Source organism: Chanodichthys erythropterus, chromosome 21, assembly GCF_024489055.1.
Source record: "Chanodichthys erythropterus isolate Z2021 chromosome 21, ASM2448905v1, whole genome shotgun sequence".
Lineage (NCBI taxonomy): Eukaryota > Metazoa > Chordata > Actinopteri > Cypriniformes > Xenocyprididae > Chanodichthys > Chanodichthys erythropterus.
Window position 1 is genome coordinate 18,364,138 of NC_090241.1, and position 13,149 is coordinate 18,377,286.

The 13,149-nt window shown below is 34.6% G+C and overlaps 1 protein-coding gene across 5 annotated transcripts in view; it reads left to right on the forward strand.

Annotated features, from left to right (window-relative positions):
- The window catches only part of rab6ba (RAB6B, member RAS oncogene family a), a 131,209-nt gene that overhangs the window by 83,720 nt on the left and 34,340 nt on the right, over positions 1–13,149 (forward strand). For 4 of the 5 annotated variants that reach the window (XR_010893403.1, XM_067373123.1, XM_067373121.1 and 1 more), the window contains exons 3-5: positions 2,365–2,418; positions 2,781–2,907; positions 6,039–6,150. Coding sequence is in view for 4 of the 5 variants with exons in the window: in XM_067373123.1 (XP_067229224.1) it covers positions 2,365–2,418; positions 2,781–2,907; positions 6,039–6,150 (293 nt within the window). In the remaining variant the exon portion in view is untranslated. The remainder of the gene's footprint in view (positions 1–2,364; positions 2,419–2,780; positions 2,908–6,038; positions 6,151–13,149) is intronic. The other variant, XM_067373124.1, reaches the window with a different exon arrangement.

Sequence of the window (13,149 nt, forward strand, 5' to 3'; positions counted from 1 at the left end):
GTAATCTCACCATTGCAGTTGTGAGGTGGCCTGAGCCAATGCATTATTTTATCTTACAATAATGTTGGCAACCCATTTCTACATTTAAATTCTGTGTGATGAATGGTCAAGGATATCTAGTAAAACACAAATATTGCATTCAAGAAATTGCCGGGTGTGTTGTTGTAGGGGCTGTCGAGTGCCAAAAGGACAAAATTCCATTTATACAGAACAAATATCATAAAAGTTGTTCATACGACTATGTCATTAATTGGAAATTGTACACTAAAAACGAATGAAAAGCTACAAGTGAATTTAGGCAACTAGGGCCAGATTTACTTAACAGGGCAAATTAGCGTAAAAGCGCAATTCCAAAAAAAACACTGGTGGGGTTGGAATGTTCTGCACGTGATCTACTTACTACTTGCAAATGAAAGAACACAGACACAGCCGGATCATGTCCATAACGAACAACGCTGTCTACCAAGAGCAGTGCAGATTAGTGTCTGGTTTAAGACATGTTTTTTGGGGGGCGTTAAATAATGGTGCTAATATCAGTAAATTGACCAGTGCAAACCTTAGTAAATCACCTTGCATGATTCATTTAAATACTCTCCTTCAATAAATTTTGCATCTGAAAGGGCATATACAATAAAGTCAGCTGTAAAAAATAACTCTGTCTATGTCACGTTTATGGACTATTTTGTTATTCTATTTTGTTAGTTCCTGTTTTGGCTACTTCGTTTAGTTCTGGTTTCATTGGTAAATTTTAACCTTGTTTATGTAATGTTTATGCCTGTCAGTCATGGTGTTCATCTTGTATTTAAGGTCCCTGTTATGTTCACATTCCCTTGTCGGTTCTTGTCTATGTAATACGTGGTTTGGTATTTCTCCTGTGTTTGTTAATAAAGTCCACTTTATACATCATGTTGTTGTCATGCGCTTTAATAAAGCCACTCCTTTTCATTGCTAAAATAAAGTGATAAGTTATTAAAGGGTTAGTTCACCCAAAAATTCTGTCATTTATTACTCACCCTCATGCTGTTTCACACCCGTAAGGCCTTCGTTAATCTTCTGAACACAAATTAAGATATTTTAGTTGAAATCCGATGGCTCTGTGAGGCCTGCATAGGGAGCAATGACATTTCCTCTCTCAAGATCCATAAAGGTACCAAAAAACATATTTAAATCGGTTCATGTGAGTACAGTGGTTCAATATTAATATTATAAAGCGACGAGAATATTTTTGGAGCAAAATAACGACTTATTTAGTGATGGCCGATTTCAAAACACTGCTTCATGAAGCATCGGAGCACAAATGAATCAGTGTATTGAATCTGCTGTTCGGAGCGCCAAAATCACGTGATTTCAGCCATTGGCAGTTTGACACGCGATCCGAATCATGATCCGATACGCTGATTCATTTGTGCTCCGATGCTTCATGAAGCAGTGTTTTGAAATCGGCCATCACTAAATAAGTCGTTATTTTGTGTTTTTTGGCACTCCAAAAATATTCTCGTTGCTTTATAATATTAATATCGAACCACTGTGCTCACATGAACAGATTTAAAAATGCTTTTAGTACCTTTTATGGATCTTGAGAGAGGAAATGTCATTGCTCCCTATGGAGGCCTCACAGAGCCATCAGATTTCAACTAAAATATCTTAATTTGTGTTCCGAAGATTAAGGAAGGTCTTACAGGTGTGGAACGGCATGACGGTAAGTAATAAATGACAGAATTTTCATTTTTGGGTGAACTAACCCTTTAATGTTTCTAAAGATTATCTCTAAGTGATCATTAGATGATGACAAAGGTAATATAAATGTCCAAATAATGAAAATGAGCATGCAAAGTTACTGTAAATATCCAACATTAGCCAATATTCATCCAATATAGACCAACAGCAATAGGCCTGAATAAAATAATCTTTAAAATTGGCAAATAACCAATATAGTACTGATTTATAGCACATCCCTAATTTTCATATGAGGAACAGATATAAATGTAATATGTTATTCACTATTCCTTATCACAGAATTTGTTTTTTAATTATTATTACTATTATTATATTTTTAATATATGTATGTTGTTTTCTGAACTGATGGTCAGGAGCCACACTCTGACAGTGTAAAATGTGTAATATATCATAAAGAGAAGCAGTTCCCAGAACAGAGTGATCGTTTATAGCAGTTATTACCCGCATCAAACTGACAGGCAGAACGTAACGGCTATCTGTTCTAATCTAGACCACATTTTCTGATTCTCAGGATGATATCAAGAACACATTTATATTTGCCATGCACAGAAACAGTCATATTTCCACTCAGTTTCAGCATCTGATTTCATTTTGTTCTTACATAATGTTTTCATTCTGTCATAACAGGCGACAATTGGAATCGACTTCCTGTCAAAAACCATGTATTTGGAGGACAGAACGGTAAGCAGTCTACTATGTTCTAACACAGCAGTAAATCAAATGCACTAGTCTTCTGTCTATTCAATGTAAAATGAGAAGAGTTTTAATAAAACCATATTGAATCTCAAAAGCTTTTTTATTATACCAGTTGGGTTGCTGACAGTTGCAGTATGTAGCTGGAAGCTCATGTATAAAGAAAATAGATTGTATTGTCTAGAGATTTCTGTGAGTTTATAACCCAGAAATGATTTCATGACCTTCAGCTGAGCAGTTTGGTGTGGTTTTATGAGGTTATATTGATCCACCCTTCTTGCTTGGCTCTACATATGTTTATGTAATTGTGTGTATATGTGTTTGAAAAGCTAAATAATTTGACTGTTCAGTTGGGCATCTCTGACTTCCAGGTTCGGTTGCAATTGTGGGACACGGCAGGCCAGGAACGTTTTAGGAGCCTTATCCCAAGCTACATAAGGGACTCCACTGTAGCTGTGGTAGTGTATGACATCACAAGTGAGTGTAACACACACACTTCAATGATCAAACCTTCTTTAGCTATAAAACACATTTCCAAGAGGAAAAAATCAAAGTGGTTAACATGATTACAGCTGTGGATTTGCCATTTTGAGATTTTTTATCAGTAAAGTATATTACAGGTCTGTCTTTAACACTATAACCAGATAGATTCATCCCCAAAGATATAAGAAGCAGCTGTAGGTCATTTTTCACAATAAATAGATGACAGTTTTATCATCCATAAGCCCCAGTGTGATTTCTAGAGCCAGAGTTAGCTGTGCACACGACTCTATTGATATGACCAGAAAATATAAACCCTGATTTTATAGGTAAAGCAACCAAAGTCAGTTTCACCTTGAAGCAGAGGCAGGTTCACTGATGTCAGGCTGCACATGAGCAGGAATAAATACCATAATAAAACCTCATAATCATAAAGAATCTCTACCCACCCACATGTAAAAAACCTATATAAACATATATGTTTCAATATAGGTTTTGATATAGGTTTTTAATATATGTGACATATATAAAATTGGCCATTTTCCTATATTATATGTACATATATGTGTGCATATATGTACATATAATATAGGAAAATGGCCAATTTTATATATGTCACATATATTAAAAACCTATATTGAAACATATATGTTTATATAGGTTTTTTCCATGTGGGACCAATTTCACGTGTTCGCACATACATAAGTTCTTGCATAATTTTTTTCGTTAATTCTTAGTTTTTGCTTTGATAATAGAAAATATGAGCTAGGCATCATGTATGACAGTCAAACATGAGATATGAGCTACAAAATGACCAGATCCTGCCATTAGCTATACAGAAGACATATCTTGTATGTATAGGGCTTATTATGTGGATATGAAGAAGCAATACAGGAGACCTATATTTCCTGTATATGCACATATATGCACCTCAATTTTGCCTATATGTGGCAGTATATATACGCATATATGCAGCATATATATTATCATATATGTGCATATATGCAGCATATATGTGCATATACACTGCATATCGGTTTCATATATGCGCATATATCCACATATAGGTTCTTTCCATGTGGGCAGCCATCTGCCATTATATTTCAAAAGTTTTGCTATACAATTACTTTAGTTTTTAATTGAATTATATAACCTTAACTAACCTATAAATCTAATCACTACGGGCTAAGTTATTATTTAAAGTGTCCCTATTATGCTTTATGAGATATTACTTTTTATGCAGTGTGTAATATAGCTGTTTGTGAAAGTAAAAGGTATGCAAAGTTTCAAAGATCAAAGTGACCGATAAATGCAGTTATTCTCTCCCAAGAGAAAGAACCAATTCTGAACTGCCGAAATGAGTCATCAGTAATTCCAGCCTTTCTTTCAGCCTGTGGTCTTCATTGGCTGCCTGCGAACAATGTCTACTTTGACCCATCCTCAAACACTGTATTTGGTTTGTGTCGTGTACGTTGAGAAGGTGCTGTTTTCTGTGCTGCAAAAGCAAACTCTCTTTGTATACACTTCCTTGGATGAGGATGTAAAGAGTCAGTGGTTAAAATTACCACAGCAATACAACAGCAGTATAAACTTTTGTTGTATTCCCATCATTTAATGAAGAATTTGCAAGAAAACGAGATCCAGGAGGCGAGGTTGGATCCAGATCCAAATCCTCCCATTTTACATATTCCTAAACCTACCCCTCTCCACCCCCTGGATCTAAACCTACCCGTCTCCTCCCCCTGGATCCAGATCCAAATCCTCCCACTTTACATATTCCTAAACCTACCCGTCTCCACCCCCTGGATCTAAACCTACCCATCTCCACCCCCTGGATCCAGATCCAAATCCTCCCACTTTACATATTCCTAAACCTACCTGTCTCCACCCCCTGGATTCCAATTAAAAAAATTATAATTAATCACACATAAATTAAAATGTGTAATTAATCATAAATCTATTTTTTTACAATGAATATCCAAATTAATGTAGAAACAAGGACAGTATTTTAAATAATTGATATTTTAAATATTTGTTTAATTGCATACTTTTACTAATATGAAGGCCAGTATCACTGATACCAATACTGATGCTTCTATAAATGGATTCATTAAAATTAAAATACGTTTCTATTAATTAGAAATTACAGCCATTTGACATTATAGTGTAATACAGTATACAAGCCTAAACTACAAATGATCATATTGTTTTTATTTATCATTTATGAACAATTACAGGACATTAAAAATATTATAAAAACTTTTAATTTGTGAACTTAAAGCAGTATTCAACAAAAAGGATATGGACTGTCCTCAGTAGGCCATTTGCTAGCTTCACTGTGCAGGGGTGCCATAGTACGATGTATTGTTGAACAAATCAACTAGCTAGTCATGACTGTTTCCCGAAACGTCACTCAGACATGTTGTTGAATGATGTCACGCAGGTGGTGGAGTTATAACATCTTTAAATGAATCCGTTTGAGATCGAATTAATAGATTTTTTTGCTATAAATTATGGACATCTGAGGACTAATTTTAATTTTTCTCAGTTATTTTGCTTTATTTACAGATTCAATCATAGGCTCGTTCTTACGTACCAGATCACATACGCATATGCGCACTCTTCAAAAACGGTGCTTAAAATCTCTTGACAAACTAAAATATGTAAATGACGTTTGTATATATTAGAAATAAAAGATATACATTGTACTTAATGTCAGCTTGCTTATTTTGCTCAAGATGACTTAAGCTGTCGTTCCAACCACACAAGTTTGCTTGTGATTGCAATGTTGATTGCGAATGTTCGTTTAAACTATGGTTTCAGGAAACACCAAATCATTGAACTATGTTAGTAAAGACAGAACTTGCGATGTTAGTTGGCTAACAATGCTTTTGACAAACGCACCCCTGGTGAGCAGAATACAGGTAGCCTGATCATACTGTAATGCTAGCCAAAAATGTGGCAAAGCATAGCTACTTCAGGAAATGAAAAAACGGAAACTGCATTAATTGCATTAATTATTTTTAACGCATTAAACAGCAAGTATCAATCACAGAATTAGTAACATAGATTATTTCACTGTTTGCCCTACTCTGCTTACTACTCTCTCTCTCTCTTTCTCTATAAAGATGTGAATTCATTCCAACAAACTTCCAAATGGATCGATGATGTGAGAACGGAGAGAGGAAGTGATGTCATCATCATGCTGGTGGGCAACAAAACAGATCTGGCAGATAAGAGGTGAGTTGTCTCACTCTCATTCTTTCTCGCACGATTTTATTATTAAGCTGCTTAACAAGGCTGTTTCACTCACCAGAGTGTGAATCGAACTTGACAGTTTCATTAAAGAGATTCTCTGAAAAACAAGGAGGGAGCCTTTATTCTCACTTTAGACTTCTGGGAATGAAGTCTGACGGATAATTTGAGAGCAGCCCCTTGTATTTGTGTGAAAGAGGAGAGGTAAAGAAGCAATGTAAAAATAACACATTGTTTAGAGAAGGCCCCAAAATTATCTCACCCTGACAGTGTTGGGGAATAACTAGGTCAAAGTAGTGTCGCCTAACTATGATAACTATTAACTTAAGCTTAACTATTACTAACTTACTACATTTTTCTGTAGCATAGAACATTTTAAATAACAAGCTTTTTTTCCAACCTATTTGCAATAACACTGTGAGATGAAACGCTATAACACTGATATGTATTTGTCTACAGGGCCAAGTGAATTAAGGAAATATTTGATCTGTGTAGTGTTGGGAATTGTTATTTTTAGTGAATTGATTCATCTGGATGGTTCATGTAAATGATGTGGTTGAAAAAAAAAATCTGTAATCCATTTAAATCTCTCCATTTGAGATTTAGATAAATACTGCTGTTCATCACCATGTTTCGACTCAATTATACAGAATAACTGAGCGTTCTAGATATAGCATATTAATATATAGACTGTAAAACCTGATATGTTACAGTAACTCAAACCATTTGAGGAAACCAATTTCCTAAAACTATTTAAATTTTAAAACCAATGAGTATAAGTACTGTAAACTCACATACATTAAGTTAAATTCACTAATATTTTAGTGTTGGTTTAGTCAATCAATAGAGTAAAGTCAACTTAAAGATTTTAAGTTTATTTCACTCATTCAGTTTGAATTCGGGTAGTAAGTCTAACTAAGTCTTAACAACTCTATAGCTACTTAAATGGTTTGAGGAAACCGATTGCCTTAACTGGTTTAAGTTCATCAAACTCAAAGTAATAAATTTACGTAAGATTAAGCAAAAAATAACATTGGTACAAAGCAATGATGACACACTGTAAAATAAGTTCAGAATACTCAAAACATTTGAGAAAACTTGTTGCCTCAAAATATTTAAATAAACGAACTTTATTTTTAAGTTAGTAGAACTTAACATTATTGTGTCAAGTGAGGAGGAGCTGAGATCTGTGGAAGCGAAGCAAGGCCAGTGTGAAGCACAGGTGTCTCTCATTAACAATCACATCACTGGCATCCCACAGTTCTCAGCCTCACTCCACTCATCGTGATGTTAATTACATACAGTTCATTTACATAAACATCACATTCAAATCTTGGCTAAATGTTAGATAGCAAATAACACAAGCTATTAACTATCAAAGAGACTGTCATTATATATTTGCATGTATATAATCAAACAACATACAGTATATGTGGTCTTAAAAGTTTTGCAGCCCATCCTCAACCACAAGCTCTACTCTTCACCACAATGGTAATGCTACCAAACTAACATGACAAAAAAATCCTGTAAATCCCAACATAACACAACATTAAACACTAACTTATGTATCCCTGCTAATCTTGTGCAAAAACAAACAAAATAACACTTAATTTCAACATTTCGTCCTCTTAGAATTATATGGTTCTGTCTTCATTCTGAGCAGTTTTGAGATATTGAGTTTTAAAGTATTTGCAGCATTGCATTTGACTTTGTAGATAGGGCCTTTTTGTTTTCCAAATAAAAAGTCACAAAAGGTAGATAAAATGAAAAAAACTTCACATAATGTAAATAAGTTACAGAATAAGTATATGTGAATAACTCAATTTTTTACAAAAAAAAAAAAAAAAATGTCAGATAGAACCTTATAATTCCAAGGGAACGATTATTTACATTCTTATATACAGTCTGATGCAAAGTATTCTGGGAATCTGCTGGAAATTGCAACTTAGTCATAATAAGTTCAGCTTACTACAATCAAATTTTGAGTTCACAGAACTTTATTAAAGGTGCCCTAGAATCAAAAATTGAATTTACCTTGGCATAGTTTAATAACAAGAGTTCAGTACATGGAAAAGACATACATTGAGTTTCAAACTCCATTGCTTCCTCCTTCTTATATAAATCTCATTTGTTTAAAAGACCTCAGAAAAACAGGCGAATCTCAACATAAAACTGACTGTTATGTAACAGTCGGGATCATTAATATGTACGCCCCCAATATTTGCATATGCCAGCTCATGTTCAAAGCATTAGAAAAGGGCAGCCAGTATTAATGTCTGGATGTGCACAGCTGAATCATCAGACTAGGTAAGCAAGCAAGAACTATAGCAAAAAATAGCAGATGGAGCGATAATAACTGACATGATCCATGATATCATGATATTTTTAGTGATATTTGTGAATTGTCTTTCTAAATGTTTCGTTAACATGTTGATAACGTACTGTTAAATGTGGTTAAAGTTACCATTGTTTCTTACTGTATTCACGGAGACAAGAGTCGTCGCTATTTTCATTTGTAAACACTTGCAGTCTGTATAATGCATAAAAACAACTTAATTCTTTATAAATCTCTCCAACAGTGTGTAATGTTAGCCCTTTAGCCACGGAGTACTATCAAACTCATAGAAAGAGGAGGGAGACAGGGAGCGCGCGATTTAAAGGGGCCGCAGCCTGAATCGGTGCATAGTTAATGATGCCCCAAAATAGGATAGGCAGTTAAAAAAATTAATTTAAAAAAATCTATGGGGTATTTTGAGCTGAAACTTCACAGACACATTCAGGGGACACCTTAGACTTATATTACATCTTGTAAAAACTGGCTCTAGGGCACCTTTAAGTATAATGAACTGTCATTATTATTTGAGTGAAACAAACTCACTTCATTAATTTCACTGTTCGATTTACAGTAGTGGAAATAAAAACACTATGATGCAAAAGTTTGGGGTCAGTAAGACTTTTAATTAATACTGTTTTTCAGCAAAGTTAAATTAAATTAATCAGAAATAACAGTAAATACATTTATAATGTTAAAAAATAATGTTAAAATTCTATTTTAAATTCATCAAAGAATCCTGAAAAAAAGCAGTATTAAGCAGTAAACAAAATATTAAGCAGTACAACTTTTTTCAACTTTGATTATAATAAGAAATGTTTCTTGATTAACTCAGCATATTTAAATGATTTCTGAAGGATCATGTGATACTGAAGACTGGTCAGTAAAATGACATTTCAAAATGTCTTAAAATAGAAAACAGTTATTTTAAATTGTAAGAATATATCTCAACACTTCTGTATTAAAAAAAAATAATTTTTGTATATTTAAAAAGTTATTTCCCTCTTGCATGTAGTTAGTTACTTTTTTGTTACTTGTTTTGTTACTAGCTGGTTATTTAGCGAAATACTTTTTTCAGTGAGCTTAACTGTATCTACATTAAAATGTGAGTAGCTTGTAGTGTTTTGGAAAGTACAATTTCAAAGGAGCTGCTCCCAATCCACTTTTGTTTGAAACACTTTCTGAAACACACTCATGTTTTAATCCGTACAAAGCCTGAATTTATAGCCATTGGCCCTAACATTAGTAAAAACATGCGGATGGGAGCAGGTCTGTCTAAAATCTTTCTCAAAAATAAAATTTCAATGTCGAATGCTTCACCATAGCTAACAGATCAGAGAAACATTCCATCAAACAAATTAAACCTTTGTATAAAATGGGCATTTTATGCTTCACTTACTCAGTCATTCAGAGACGTGGGAGCTAAGGATAAATACAGCTCAGTCTCTCTCTCTCTTGTCATTTTCCTCTCTGTGTGTGTCCCGAAGGGAGGTCAATTTTTTCCTCTCTTTTCTTCAATAATAACTTGCCTTTATAGTTTTCATCCTCCATTGCACCCTCTGAGCAAAGCCCAGGTTATCCATACTAATTCACAGCTCTTAGTCTTAGGGGACTTTGAAACAGCAGAACAATTTTTAGAAACAAAACAGTTTTTATTTTTTAGAAACAAGAAAAGTTATTACAATTAAATACAACCTGATTTTTTTTTATAAATCTGTTTGCAGATACCACTTGATTTTATATTTTATATAATGCAATGAATTTTGTACATTTTATGTGTGGCTTAGGAGTCCACAGGTCTACAACTTTTGAGGACACTGTATGTAATGCTTGCAAATAAATTACTTTGGGGTTGGTACGATTTTGTAATGTTTTTGAAAGAAGTCTCTTATGCATCCCTAGGCTGCATTTATTTGATCAAAAATACAGTAAAAACAGTAACATTATGAAATATTACAAATATTACAGTAAGTGTTTGAGTGTTTTATGGACAATGAGTGTTTTAAGGACAAAAACCTGACAAATGTCTTAAAATGCAACATCGGAACAGTGTTTTGAGTTGAGGTATCCATAGTATAAATGGAATAATTGACTCTGGGCCATTGAATTCTTAGAAAATAATAATTAATTTTTTTTTGCATTGTGGCCACATTACCACCTCGGGTGTGCATTATTTTCTAAGAATCCAATGGCCCAGAGTCAATTATTCCTTACTTGCTTCACATGTTTTACTGAACCAAATTATATCAGTTCTTCTCCACTACAGTGTTAATTTCCATTATACTAACATTTGTAAATCAAGCATCATTTGCTTTTTACTATAATTTTTTTATATATGATATAGTACAATTTGAAGTTCTAATTAGGTCATTTCATTGTTTATGTACTTAAAGTTGAATCTAATCTAATCCCATCTGCTATTATATGAGGAATTTGCATACTAATGCACTTAGAAGTCATTCGAGTGGATTTTATCTTTAGAATTTCCTTTTATTTCTTGAAAATGTATTTTAAGTTTGTTAATGCGTCACTTTGTTATTCATATGTTTCATAATATATTTCTGTGGTCAGAGCGTAAACATGACTTAGCAGAAAAGGAGTTTTTGAAAGAAATTCTGATAGTTTATAATATGTCACCATAGTGATCAATACTGCATGCTGAGGTAGAGCTGATCTCTTGCTATTGCAATGTGCTTTATTATGAGCACTATGCAGAGTTTGTTTCCACGACGACTGTGAAGGTGGAGGTGGCTGCAGTAACAAAATAACAGGCTAATAATGGAGCCAGTTAGCTCTGTGCTAACATGCTGGAAGAGAGGGGGGAGACCCATCAACTTTCATTTTCTCAGTCTGTACAGTTTGTTCATTTCGCAAATTGAGTTTAGTATGGTGGCATGCCATTGCCTACCAAGAATTCACTTAATGTGTTAATGTGGTTCAAAGGAGGCATTCCCCTTCAGTTTTTATTTAAAATCAGTGTGTTATTTCGTCTTGAGTCTTCTGATGGGCAGCTATGTCCAGTCCAATCACAGTGTCTCTCCCTGCTCTCTGACACAGGCTGAGATACAGTCTGCACAGTCCATTTCTGAAGGACCAAACGAGAGGCACTGTCTGGCATTTTAAGGGAATAGTTCACCCAGAAACTGAAATCCTGTCATCACTGACTGACCCTCATTTTTCTTTTTAAACCTGTAAGGGGCCATTCATTCAAAGAACACATTTTTCCATTCAAATGCACTACTTTTGCTAGACATATATGACCATTGCATTCGCGTCTTTTGCAGCATCTTGCGAATTACACTGCATTTTAAAAGGGTCATATCATGAAAATCTGACTTTTCCCGTATTTAAGTGCTGTAATCAGGTCTCTGGTGCATCTACCAGCACAGAAAATGTAAAAAAGGACAACCCAGTAACTTTCTTTTGGTAAGCCTTTCTCTACATGCATGTGAAAAATTGAGCTGTTCTGATTTCACTCCCCTTGTGACGTAGGAAAGGGATCTTTTTTTAATATTACCGCCCCCTGAATCTGTATGTTTCCACCCATCTTACTGTTTTACTGTTTTTTGATCACATAAATGCAGCTTTTATAAGCACAAGAAACTGCTTTTAAAATTTTTTGATATAATATAAACCTGCGAGACTTTCTTTGTTTCGTGGAACACTAAAGGAGACCTTTAGTAAAATGTCAGAGCTGCTCTCTTTCATAAAATGAAAGTAATTGGAGACATTTCAGTACCAAAAAGAAGAAAAAGCACAATAAAAGTATTTCATACAATATTTCCAAGTAAGTAAATTATGACAAGACAATAACACTGTTAAATTCCCATCACACCATGGAGGGTAAGTAGAGCCTTATAAAGCTGTGATTCCTTTCAATGATACTTTTCATGATGTTACACAACGGTCCTTGTTCTGTTGCATGATAGTGAAATATAACTGGCTCTCGAATGAGAGACTAGGTTTAGGCAGTTTCAGAACAGTAGATGCCACTGAATTAGTTATTGTGAAAAAAGACAGACACTGTGGGATTTCTCTAATGGTGGCAAAATGCCCTGGAGAGGATTAATGTGTTTGTGGCATGGCAGAAAGTGCCATGTAATTTTTGTGCCAGAGGAAGTGAAAGGTTATGCAGAGTCTGGCAGTCATAATCTTGGATGTTAGTTCCATACCTGGATCTTGAAGACATGTTGTGCACTCATTATTCTCTTGTAGACACACTACTGTACTACTGCCTTTATGGCAGTGATGACAATGTGTAGTTAACTTCATGTGCACTTCATTACACAATGCAAGTAGTGTACTGTAGGCACTCTTTTCCATCTGCTCCTGTTGTAAGTCTGGATCTGCAATGGCGATTGAACGACTGAGGCGGCAGTTAAATAATTGGAGGCGGATCCTCTGTCACAGTGTAGTGAGTGTGTCCATGCAAAGGAAATATATTAAAAACCTTGGGTCAGACTGTTGCTATGGCACCCAGTAATAAGTCAGGAGTGAGCAACCTGTCAGAATATTTCCCACTGTATATGTGTATATATAATTTCTGTTGGCCTATTTAAAGGGATAGTTCATCCAAAAATGAAAATTATCCCATGATTTACTCACCCTCAAGCCTTCCTTGGTGTTGTTGACTATCTTCTTTCAGATGAACA